General features: G+C 41.2%; 1 protein-coding gene across 1 annotated transcript in view; it reads right to left on the reverse strand.

Annotated features, from left to right (window-relative positions):
* LOC126298861 (uncharacterized) overlaps positions 1-13,659 on the reverse strand; it is a 148,615-nt gene that overhangs the window by 81,363 nt on the left and 53,593 nt on the right. The window contains exons 4-6 of the mRNA XM_049990370.1: positions 13,489-13,618; positions 3,754-3,905; positions 2,838-2,970 (exon numbers count right to left, since the gene is read on the reverse strand). Coding sequence (XP_049846327.1) covers positions 2,838-2,970; positions 3,754-3,905; positions 13,489-13,618 — 415 coding nt within the window. The remainder of the gene's footprint in view (positions 1-2,837; positions 2,971-3,753; positions 3,906-13,488; positions 13,619-13,659) is intronic.

Raw genomic sequence — 13,659 nt, forward strand, 5'->3', positions numbered from 1 at the left:
AAACGTGGCATAACAGCCAGCTATGGCACCTGTAATTTGGTATATAGACTTTCTGGCCAAGCCTGCTCCCAGAGCATGGTCAATTCTTGGGGGATACGATGGATCCTGTACTGCTTCTGTTAATATTATTAGATATATGTCTCCTGCACCTACAAGTAAAATGCATAATAACTTAAAAGGTTAACGAAAGAGCCAAAGGAACAATGCAAAAATCCAATAAAGTCATTTGTAGCGCCGCGAAACAAGCGAGAAGCAATAAAAAAAGTTGATTTTATTATTTTAACTGATATGCATATTTTTTTCCACTTACATAAGTGTTACAAAAAGCAATATGGATGCAGTTTTTTCGCAGTTATTGGTGTATTCGATGTAACTGAAACGAGTGAAGAAACGATAATTATTATGTTGTCTTTTGAGAATATATTACAGATATTGGCTGAAAAGCGCAGGGAACTCCTACGTGTTACCATATCTCCTGTTTTATAAGGGATGGATGTAGGTTTGAAGGCCATCACAGCGATCACCTCGGCAGCTCCACTGTGTGGCATGGATTCAAGAAGTCCTTGGTACGCTTCTGGAGGTATTATGTGGCAGTACGTGTGCATTCACGTGTTATGCCATTCCTGGAAATTACGGGCCAGTGGTTTGTAGTTGCAGAGCTGCTGCTCGATAGCGTACCAAACGTTTCCCATTGCATTCAGATCACGAGGACTTGCTGGCCAAAGCATCAACTGAGTTCCCCATCATGTTCATAAAACCACTGTATCACGATTCTGATCGTGCGACCAGGATAGTTATCTCGCTGGAAGATGCCATTGTCGTCGGGGAAGACATCAAGCACAAAGGGATGTAGGTGGTGCGCAAAACGTTCACATATTCCGCTGTCGCAGTGCCTGCTACTATAGGTTCCATAGAAGTCCAGGTGACTGTCCCCAATAGCATAAAACTGCCTCCACCGGTCTGCGTCTGTGGCGCGGAGCAGCTGGTCGATGGCGTATCCGGGCACGATCATTGACTTGGTGTAACAAGAAACGTGATTCTGACGTGTTTTCACTGACACAAAATCCACTCTCGACGATCACGTGTCCACGGTAATAGTAACTAGCAATGTCGTTGGGCCAACATGGGAACGCACAGGAGTCCGTTACTGCGGTGCCCATCTTCAAGAATGCACGATGAATAGTATGCTCTGAAACACTTGTGCCTGCACGAGCACCATACTCTGCCATCATATCTGCTACACATCGCAGCCTATCCTGTTTTAGAGAGGAGGCAAGCCCCCGACCTCCACGATCTGTGGTGAACAGTGGTCGTTCAAATCTTTGTCGCTAACTCGTGGTTTCACCATCGTTAAACAGTTTTCCATGGTACCATGCGAACAGCTGATCAGCATCGTCATTTCCGTGATGCTCGAGGCGCCGGGCGTAAAAGTCGCTTATATCTCCTTATTCCCCCATTTTTGGCCTATACCGTCGCTAGAATGATTCCCCATTCGTGTCAGCTCCGCTTATATACAGGGTGTTTATAATTGAATATCGAGGTTTTAACACTTTATAATATTTATTACATTAAGCTTACAGTTATAAATGATATGTCAAATGAAAGGGCAACTCAAACGGTTTTACCAAGAACCTCATAAATGTTCAATGTGAGCATTGGCATAGCGAAGTACGCAATTGGTTGAACTTCTCTGTACCCAAGCGCTGGATAGGCCGCAAGGGGCCCAATGACAGGGCTTGCTTTGCACGGCATCCACGTTCACCCAACCTAACGCCATGCTATTTTTTCCTTTCGGGCTTCATTAAGGATCGTGTGTACGTGCCTCCGCTACCAGCAAACCTCCCTGAATTAAGAAACCCATTGAAGCAGCTGTTGCTACAATCACTGAAGACACACTTATCAACGTTTGGGATGAACTCAGCTATAGACTTTATGTGTACCGTGTGACAAATGGTGCTCACAATGAACATTATTAAGGTTCTTGGAAAAACTGTTCGAATTGCTCTTTCATTTGACATATCATTTATAACTGTAAGTTTAATATAATAAATATTATAAAGCGTTAAAACCCCGATATTCATTTATGAACACCTTGTATTTTCATTACCGTGTCGCGTGCCCGGAACGCCACTAGATGACCTTCAGCCTCACGTTGAGCAGTGTTCACAGTGTTTTGGCTCATCAGTATAAAAGTAATGAACAGACAAGAAAGACGAAGGCAAAACTTTGCAGCACTGTTGTTGAGATATCGACCATCGCACCAAACAGCAGCAATAACGCAGTTCTTGAGAAGAATTTATGCGGAAAATTAAGTAGTTTACTGAGGTTGTGACTTTCATCTCCAGCAATAATATACTACAAAGGTTTAGAGGTTGGTTATGTTGAAAATAGTAGGGAGTAGTACTCAAACCAGAATGTAAAGCTGTTATGAAGAGGCATTCATTGTTACTGTTGCACATTTAAATGAAACGCCTAATAAGAACGAAATATCGTGGTGATTGCTTTGAAACGCTCAGTTAACTGTCACTGAAATATATTCACCAGGTGATGATTAACGATCGATCTTACCTAGCACGAGATGCATTTTCGTTACAGACAAAAATGAACTAACCAACTGATGGTGTCTCAACCTTGTGATAACGAAAGAAATGCGTTTGTGAGCGGAAATATCTGAACGAATAACGTTATAACATAAAAATAATAGCTGTAGATTAATGTAAAAGCAGGATGCAGCAACCATGGAAACTGAAACTGTTAAGGAACATATAAGAGAAATCATCAGACTGTTAACGAAAGAAGGAAGTGACTAGATGATTGTATAAAGCTTTAAGACTTACTTTTCAGACCATACGCACTGACTTTGGCATTCTTCAACAGTCAGATTGCTAAAAATGTCTATTTCGAATGGTCCACCTAGCCGTTTATTTTCTTCTTTGATGAAAACAGTGAGACCATCGCACCGTCTTTGTGCTGAAAGATGGAAAGAAAATGTCACAAAATATCACGGAAGTGCCAAAACATTTTATTTTAAACATATGACAAATTAAGCCTCTTAGGAGACTTCGCTCCCTCATACCCCCGTGAGAATTTGTTTCATAATTTTTCGTCAATCGATGTCTGTTTTACCCGTTTTTCTTGAATGTAATTGCATTTAAACTTACTGGAATAGGCTTTACCGAGTTTTTCAATAATTTAGTGCTGCTTATTTCAAATTTATGAACAGATATTGTGATTTACACTGAAACGAAACGTTTATTACGAAGCCAAGACATAAAATTATTTTGACAGATGAGGCTCCTGTAGTTGACAGTCGTGTTTCATGAGTCATACTCTTGACATCTGGTCAGAAAATAATTCTGTGAAAGTCTGAAATCACATGTAGAGATTTCGGCAAATTCTGATAGTAAGAAATGCTAATCTTAATTATGTGCTTCCGGGTATGCAGCCGAGTTGTTGTTTATGTATTATGCGTTGTGCATGATATGGACAAAACAACTTGACTGTATACCCGGAAGCATACCATTAATCAGTCACGCCGAGAAAACCTGAGAGATCCCAATACTAATCTTTTTTATTCGTACGGATACCATTTTTGTTAATCTTTTATTTCAGGAAAAAAGTTTCTTCTTGTACACTTTTGTCGGCTATTGTACTTTGCTTCACTTTAAAATAATTGCATAACTAACAAGACAGTAAGTAAATAAATTATATATCGTTTAAGATGAAAATCTCGTAAGAAGCTGAAGGTATTACCATCCAAGCAAGTGTTTTCCAGGTAATCAGAGTTCGGATCATCTTCGAGAAGATCAGGGCGAGCTCTCCACGTGAACTTGCTGAGAGAACATCTCCTAGCAGATGCGTCGTACGTTGCAGATCGACAAACGAAAGCAAATTCGTTTAGACATCTGGAAATAGATAGACAGGTGTTTTAAAACTTGAATCTTGCCTCAAAATTTTCATTAATAAAACAAGTTATGTCTCAAATAGTCTACAACCATGGCTTACCACATGAACCACAAACGCAAGAACTTTTAAGTAATCACGCATGCGCACTTAGGGTTTCCTCTAAAATGTTTCGCTTATCTATAATGACGTGAGATATTAAGCTCGCTCCAGTGTAATGTTTTCCTACTTGTGGCAGGCTTAGGGACATCCAAAAACATACTACTGGAATGAAGCATAAATATATTGTGATAAACTGCGCTTTTCAGCGTGTGGGAAGACGAGCGCCGAGTGTGAGATATTTAACTGTTTCATCCTTTCATACCCAGGGAAAAACAATACAGGATTCATGTTCAGAGTTGTTATTCTATATCTACACCTACACACATACTCCGCAAGCAACCGTGTGGTGTGTGGCGGAGGATACCTTTTAGCACTACTGGTCACTTACTTTCCTGTACCAATCGCAAACAGAGCGAGGGAAAAACGACTGCCTATACGCCTCCCTACGAGTCCTAATTTCTCTTATCTCATTTATGTGGCCTTGACATGAAACGTACGTCGCTGGCAGAAGAATCGTTCTGCAGTCAGCTTGAAATGCCGGTTCTCTAAATTTTCTCAATAGTGTTCCGCGAGGAGAACGTCGTTTTCCTTCCAGAGATTTTCACTTGAATTCAACATTATACGCGTGATAGAGGATCCTAAACGGGCATTTTAAGATGAGGAACTAATTCAGAAATGAATATTTAATTTTATCGACATAAACATACCTTATAGCAAGGATATAAGCTCATACCAACTGTTCAAAGTGACGACCATCTGTCTGAATGCTTGCAGTACAGTATACTCTGTTGATGAAACTGATCTCTAAGCTCAAAATCAACTGGCCCATTTCTTGCACGCGTTGTATGTATAGCAGTGTAATTGCTGCTCCATCACTACTCTCAACACTGCATTCTTCAAAATGTACATTTCACGGGAAAAGTTGACGGATGTTCCGCGAAATTTACGGCTAACTGCAGGATGTCAGCAACTTGTTGCCACGAAATTTCGGCACAGAGTCGTCTGGTCATCTTCAGATGTAAAAAGAAGGACGTTTAGTGTTTAACCTCCTGTCGAGGCGAGTTCAATAGAGAGGCAGCACGTGCTCGGATTACAAAAGGTAAATAAAATCGGCTGTGTTCTTTTCAAAGGGACCATCCCCGTATTTACCTGGAGCGATTTAGGAAAATCACGGAAAATATAAAACTGGATGGCCGAACGACGATATGAAACATCGAGCTGCCGAATGTTAGTCCAGTGTGCCAACCACTGCGGCATCCCGCTCTATCATTTTCGGTTGGTTTCTGGCGGAAGTACACTGAGTTTCCCTATTTAAGACCCCGTCGGCGCATACGTGATGTACTCAGTTGTCACAGCTGTCACTACGCATGTGTTGTTAGGGCGCACATGCTTCTGCTACAAGTCTGTGCATAGCTGTGAGCGCCCTTCGTGGTGGAAGCTCTCCTTATTGATGTCAGATCGATCGTCTTCACATTGTAAAATCGCAGAACGAAGGCGCCTTCGTAGAACACAAAGTTTTTCTACGGCAGGACTCCGTGCATTATCTAACTGGTAACTGCCGCCACGATTGATAAGGGTCTCACACAGTAGTATTTCCGCTGGTTCATTAACAACAGAGTCCCAAAAGAAGGAGATTTTCACTCTGCAGCGGAGTGTGCGCTGATATGAAACTTCCTCGCAGATTAAAACTGTGTGCCAGACCGAGACTCGAACTCGGAACCTATTGCCTTTCGCGGGCACGTGCTCCACCATCTGAGCTGCCCAAGCACGACTCGCGACCCGTCCTCACAGCATAGGTCCCGAGTTCGAGTGTCGGTCTGGCACACAGTTTTAATCTGCCAGGAAGTTACAGAGTCCCAAATGTTTAAAATATAGGTCAACGTATGTTTCGTAGTGTTTCATGGAATTACCAGCAAAAATATAGTGTTATGCGATAGCCGATTTACTGGCTTGGAGGAGACAAGTAAGCCAAAGGTGTTACACGACGCTCTCCTTAGAAGTACGCGTCATCTGCGCAAGACAGCGTGGTCAGAAACAGTTCGGAGAGCTCGTAAGGATGTTGCAGCGTAGGATGTGCTGACAAATAGTTGTTAAGATTAAAATTCGATACGTGGCGCCGTTTCCCAATTAGTTAGCATTTAAGCTAGCCAGTCGGGCCGTTGCGCGCGCTAATTCGAGCGTCCCGCCAGAGGCGGTGCCGTCAAACGTGTACTTCGTTTAGTTTTTTAAAACCGAAAAGAGAGCGATACACAAATTGGACATGGGACGGTAGTAAGGATCGAACACGAGCCAAAGGCTGAGCTATCTCGCGTGCTCTCATCTATGCTATATGAACAACACTATTTACATCTGGCGGACCACTTGAATATGCACGCTCAACGGTCTGATTGGCTAACTTCAATGTTATTGACTCGGGGAACGGCGCAACGTATCGAATTTTTTTCTTAACAATTATTTCGCTCCACAACTTAGCCTGCAACACCCTTACAAGATTTTTAGACAGTTTCTGGTCAGCCTGTATACGATTTGCCGTGCTCACTCGAAATCTTACAAACATTTGCCATGCGCAGATCCAGGTCGTCCTTGACTAATCACAGAAGCGCCAAGGTTTTTGGTGGAGGAACTCAATGTGATCAGAAAACTTTGGGTCAACATATCATGGCAGCAAGTTATTGACATCCGGCAGTTCTCCCGAAATTTCGTGGAAAAATCTATACGCCAGATAAGTTTTAAATTTCACAAGTTGACGGGTGCTTGTTAATGAATCTTCTGTCACACGGTCAAAACTATATACCCAAATTCTGTTGTGAGAACATTTTTTCCTCGCGAATCGTGGATAGTCTTCGGTGATTTGAACGGCACAGTTTCTATTCACGGCCATAAATTTCTTTCAATTAGGATGTTACCTCCGAGAAACTTTTTTGTTCGGCTTTTTGGTTACAACATACTGTTGAATCATACGTTGCATACATGTCTCCGAGTTCCTGTAACGAGTAATGTCCCACACCCAGTCGTGAAGTATAAATACTTAACAACTTCGCGGAGGACACGTCACCCAGTTTACAAACATGTGGTTCCCAAACATCGCATCGCTCGTATACATTTTCCCGACTCTCGAAATATTAGTTTGCAACCACTGGTGGTTCTTTACCTGAAAATGTTCATATTAGGTTCCTAAGCATAATTTTGATCGTGTAGATAATTGGTAAGGGGTCACCGAACCACCCAACAGGGCCGGTTTAACATTGCTTGGTTTCTAGTCTTCAGTTTACATGTCAGTCCCTCAGTGTAAGCGTTGCGGGCAGTTACTGCACCCTCCTGGGTGACATCTTGGTTGGTTTACCGTCTTCACTTCAGCAACACGGTACTAGTAAAGTTAAAACACAAAACCCATAAAACATTCTCACAGCCATCATGCAGCTGCTATATTTTACGTTCCGTGCCATCTCAGATTAAAGTGATGATATGAGGACAGGAAAGAGATTCGGCCCCAGAATAAAAGAACAGGAAATCCACGGCAAGCGAATGATCATCTGAAGCGAGCCCCGACAAGCGGAAATAGTGCCAAAGATATTCCAAAAAGAAAAAAAAATCGAGTTTATTTCCCTGGCATCGCATTACAAAACGATTATTTATTAATTCTGAGCGGAGGATCTACAGCTACCAGTGCCCTCCAAGAGGTGCGATGAGGAAACACCACTGGAGCTACTTCTTCACGGGTCTCTAGAATGCTTCAGTTCACTGAGATAAACCTGTATTGTATCAGGGAAAACAAACGCGGACGTAAGAAAACGGGTGTAATACCTTAAAATCTTCTGCTGCAGTAAAGCCATTATGGAACTTTCTGTAACCAAATCAGCGACTTCATTATATTTTGCTTCTTACATCTTTCGTTTCTTTGGTAACACTTCAATGATTAATGACCCCCAAGTTGTGACGCAATGCACGCAGTGGAAGAAGCATCACAGTATTTGCATGAAATGATATAGGGGAACCACGGAAAACCTGCAACACAATTCAGGTCTCGACTTTGAATTATATTTCTCCAGAAAGGGCAATCGAGTGTCACAACTGTACCACCCATCAGCCGTAGGTTTTGGATACTGTTCTGGATCCAAGAAGTTCTAGATGGCTGGTTTTGCACGGGTCATTTGAAAATAAGCCTTTTCCCCTTGAAAACTGATCATTTCCAACGCACTACAAGTGCGTCCAATATCTGTGTTGGTATCTGACAAAATCTTCATTATTTTATGATTCGTGCCCAACAATAAACGTGGCTACGATCCCTTACTATCTCCGAAAAGAAAAAGGTGGAATGAGGGCTATGATCGATAAACTGATCAAGCCGTGCTCTTAGGTGTTAGCATCTAATGCACACCTATACATTTGCTGCTTGTAAAGAAAAGATGTGATGAATTTAATTATAGTCACACCATAAATTCTTGGGCAACGGTGAGGAGGCTTGAACCCCACCGGCTAACTGGCACCACAACTGGAGGTCTACGTGTAATTTCCAAGATTTTTTTACAGATTTTGGGAAAATGGTTTTTTGTGGATATACAGCTTGAAATTTTATCGAGCGACAGATTTCCCTGGAAAAAGTGCATTTTTTACATAGCGATAAGGCAATTCATGGGTAACGAAGTAAGTGTACTTTAGTACTTCATGTAATGTAATGTAAGAGCATGTCTGCACAAGTTGGTAGGATAGCGTAGTTGACGTACTAGACTATTTTTTGGGTGGATGCATGAAATAAAAACTGACTGAAAGCACTTTGGGAGCAACTAATACTCGTAATTCGTTCAGACAGTCCGTAAAAAATTATTACTATATCAAATTACTAGTAGCCCAGTCACGTGAAGTTTTGGCACTCAGAGTAGCCTCTACATATTTTTGAATGGCTCGGTATTATATTTTTCATAGTTATCTTCACCAAGTGTGCAGTATACTGTTGTTGCATATCTGGGATACGTATATAATATTTTTCTTGTTCTGGGGATTGAGATACACTTGCAGACCTATCGCACTTGTTTATGGAAAATTTTGAAGATATCCACTAGATACTTGCGTCGGAAGAGTCGTTGGGAGCGAATGATTCTGCATTGATCTGTAAAATATCTGGGAGTATGCGTGCGGAACGATTTGAACTGGAATGATCATATAAAATTAATTGCTGGTAAGGCGGGTTCCAAGATGAGATTCATTGGGAGAGTCCTTAGAAAATCAGGTTTCGAGAGGGTGTGTTTCTGGATGAGGTATCGAATATATTGCTTCCCCCTACTTATACCTCCCGAGGAGATCACGAATGTAAAATTAGAGAGATTCGAGTATGCACGGAGGCTTTCCGGCAGTCTTTCTTCCCGCGAACCATACGCGACTGGAACAGGAAAGGGAGGTAATGACAGTGACACGTAAAGTGCCCTCCGCCACACACCGTTGGGTGGCTTGCGGAGTATAAATGTAGATGTACATGATTATGATATCCGTCCCCCAAAAGACCATGTTCCGGCAACAATTTTATTCTGTGAAGTTTTAGAAAATTTTATTATTTTGCAAGCAAGTTTAATAAATGTGAAGCAATTTTCAAGAAAATAAATGTACTTAAATTATGTATGTTAACGAAAATATTGCACACATTTAATGAAATGTATCACTGAATTAAGTAAACCAAATTGTACAAACCTTTTAGAAAAAATGAAAGTACAAGAAATTGCAGCTACATCATATTCTTTACAGCACCTGCTGTGCATTGGTTTTAGTAGTATAATAAATATCTGACTTGTCCTTTTAACGTTAGGCAACATGGCATTGCTGTGCTCCTACTACGAACGGCTGAAAGCAAGGGAAACCACAGCCGTTATTTTGCCCGCGGGCATGCAGCTCTACTGTATGGTTAAATGATGATGGGATACTAGCGAGTAAAATATTCCGGAGGTAAAATAGTCCCCGGATTTCTGGGAGGGGACTGCTCAGGAGGAGATCATTTATCAGGAGAAAACAAAATGTCATTCTACGGGTCGGAGTGCGGAGGGTCAGATCCCTTAATTCGTAGGTAGCTTAGAAAATTTAAAAAGAAAACTGGATAGGTTGAAGCTAGATATTGTGGGAATTAGTGAAGTTCAGTGGCAGGAGTAACAATACTTCTGGTCAGATGAATACAGGATTATAAACACAAGATCAAGTAGGGGTAATGCAGGTGTAGATTTAATAATGAGTAAGAAAATTGGAATGCGGGTACGCTACTATGAACAGCATAGTGAAAGTATTATTGTAACCAAATAGGCACGAAACCAACACCCACCAAAGTAGTACGAGGTTATATGCTAACTAGCACCGCAAATGATGGAGAGATTAAAAGAATGTATGATGAGATAAAAGAAATTATTCAGATAGTTAAAGAAGAGAAAAATTTAATTGTGTTCGGAGACTGGAATTCGATAGTAGGCCAAGGAGGAGAAGGAAAAATAGTAAGGAAATATTGAATGAGCGAAAGGAATGAAACAGGAAGCCGCCTGGTAGAATGTTGCACAGAGTATTATAAATCACCGCTAACACACTGTTTAAGAATTACGAAAGAAGACTGAATATGTGTAAGACGCCAGAGGACACTTGATGATTTCTGGTTGATTACGCAATGGTAGGACAGAGATTTCGGAACCAGATTTTGAACTGTAAGACCCTTCCAGGGGCATAAATGATCTCTGACCACCGTTTGTTGGTTATGAAATATAAATTAAAACTGAGGAAATTGCAAAAAGGTACGAATTTAAGGAGATGGGACGAGGATAAGTTGAAAGAACCAGAGGTTGAGAGTTTCAGAGAGACCATCAGGCAACGATTCACTGAAACTGGGGAAAGGAATACAGTAAAAGGCGAATGGGTAAATTTGAAAGATGAAGTAGTGAAGGGAGCAAGGATCAATTAGGTAAAAAGAGAAGTGCTAGTAGAAGTCCCTGAATAACACAGGATATACGGAATTTAATTAATGAAAGGACAAAATATAAAAATGCAACAAATGAAACAAGCAAAAGTGAAAATAAGACTTGCAGGAAGTGCAGAAATCGCTAGAGGACACAAGCAGGGCTACAGAAGCATGTATAAGAAAGGGTAAGGTTGATACCGCCTATGGGAAACTTAAAGAGTCTTTTGGAGAAAAGAGAAGCAGCTGTTTGAACATCAAGAGTGCTAAACAAAGAAGCGAGAACTGGAAGATGGAATGAATATGCAAAGGTGCTACATAAGGGACAAGACTTGGAGGCAGTATTATAGTGAGCGAAGCGGAACTAGATGATAATGAGATGGGAGACCTGATACTGCGGGAATAATTTGATAGAGCAGTGAAAGACCTAAGTTGAAACATGGCCCTTGGAGTAGACGACATTCCCTCACAACCACTGATATTCTTGAGAGGGAGAGCCACGACCAAACTATTCCACCCAGTGTGCAAAATGTGTGAGATACCTTCAGAAGCCCAAGAATAATGCAATAATTGCAATTCCAACGAAAGCAGTTGCTGATAGGTGAGAAAATTACCATACTATCAGTTTAATGAGTCGTGGTTGCAAAATACTGACACGAATTATTTATAGAAGAACGGAAAAGCTGGTAGAAACCAGCCTTGATGAAAATCAGTTTGTCTTCGGAGAAACGTAGGAGCACGCGAAGGAATGCAACCCTATGACTTCTCTTAGCACATAGGTTATCCTACGTTTATAGTATTTGTAGACTTGGAGAAACCTTTTGACAATGCTGGCTAGAAAACGCTCTTTGAAATTCTGCTGGTAGCAGGGGAAAAGTACAGGGAGCGAAAGGTTATTTACAACTTGTGGAGAAACGCATCTACCTACCTACATTTATACTCCGCAAGCCACCCAACGGTGTGCGGCGGAGGGCACTTTACGTACCATTGTCATTACCTCCCTTTCCTGTTCCAGTCGCGAAAGGTTCGAGGGAAGAACGACTGCCGGAAAGCCTCCGTGCGCGCTCGAATCTCTCTAATTTTACATTCCCGACGGCAGTTATAAAAATCGAAGGGCTTGAAAGGGAGACAATGTCTGAGAAGGGAGCTAGACAAGTTTATAACCTGTTTCTGACGTTATTCAGTCTATACACTGAGTAAGCAATAAAGGAAACCAAACAAAAATTTGGAGAAGGAATTAAAGTTCAACGAGAAGAAATGAAAACTTTGAAGTTTGCCGATAACATTGTAATTCTGTCAGAAATAACAAAGGACTTGGAAGAGCAGTTGAACGGGACAGTGTCTTGAAAAGGACATAAGCTGACCATAAAAAAAATCGAATCAGGTGATGCTAAGGGAATTAGATTAGGAAATGAGACACTAAAAGTAGGAGATGAGTTTTACCATTTAGGCAGCAAAATAACTGATGATGATCGAATGTAGCCTTACAAATAGGGTGCATTCTGAGACATCAAGGAATCTTCAATTTAGCATAGGAGGGATATGTGGGGACTGAAAATTATAGAGGGAGACTAAGAGATGAATACAGTAAGCAGGTTCAAAAGGATGTAGGTTGGAGCAGTTATTCGGAAATGAAGAGGTTGCAGAGGATAGAGTAGCAATGAGAGCTCCTTCAAACCAATTTTCGGACTGAGGATCACAACAACAACAACAACAATAACAACGATATAGATCATCTGATTTTTATTTGCTCTTCCTAAAGCATTAAGAGCATAAATTATTTAATATAAATAAATGAAACAGGGATACAATTAAGAATTGAGAAAATATCTCTTGCGTAACAGTTATATTTTGCATTTCCTTGATTTGAGTGAAGCAAACCCACTGATTAAGTCAATGAAGTCAAGTTTAGCAGCTATGTTGCATTCTGTGGACACAATAGTTTGTTTTCATCTATCGACCTTAAGTAGTTTTTTATCATCCCTAATTTGCTGATTACCTTTCACAATAGACTGCAGTGACTAGAATTGCCATAAATATCCTCGAAGCTTAGTGGTAGACGTTTGTTTATGATGCTACTTGGACTACGTGACTAGAAATGACACTGTGGCAACATCGTGCGTTTACAGCCGTAGGCCGAATGGAAGGCTTTTTCTTGTGGGCAGAAAAAAGGAACACGAGGGGTAAGAGAAGTCATGTACTTCCTCTGGTTCGTTCTTGAACTGTCATTTTTCCTTGTCTGTTTTTGCGCTCCCTCTGTGCCTGTGCTTCTGGCGGGGACCTACATGCCCCCCCCCCCCCCTCCCCCTCGGTACCCGGTACCGCCTTGCTTGTGGAATCTTCGCTTCGTGAGTTCGCCGCCGTCTCTGATAGAATTACTCGTAACTGTACGCTTAAGTAATCGATCAGAGGACATATTAACCGTGCAATTACAAATTGACAGTGAACATGCAGATTGTTTCGAAACACACTTGCTATAAGAAAAATAACGGTATTCGTAATAAATCTATTGTAACTTCTGATATAAAATACATATATCAGTTTAGTCGAAGTCTCTAACTAACCTGTCTTCACAATCTGTTCGATTAGAAGCTGTCACATCTTTGACGTCACTTGCTGGAAGTTTCAGTTTTTTTCGTGGATGCCTTTCAAAGACGTAATGACGGTTAGGACAGTCCCTCTCGATGCGGCTAGCTGCAACAAAGAAGAATATACTATGAAATGAAGAAATGAAT

Source organism: Schistocerca gregaria, chromosome X (assembly GCF_023897955.1).
Source record: "Schistocerca gregaria isolate iqSchGreg1 chromosome X, iqSchGreg1.2, whole genome shotgun sequence".
NCBI lineage: Eukaryota > Metazoa > Arthropoda > Insecta > Orthoptera > Acrididae > Schistocerca > Schistocerca gregaria.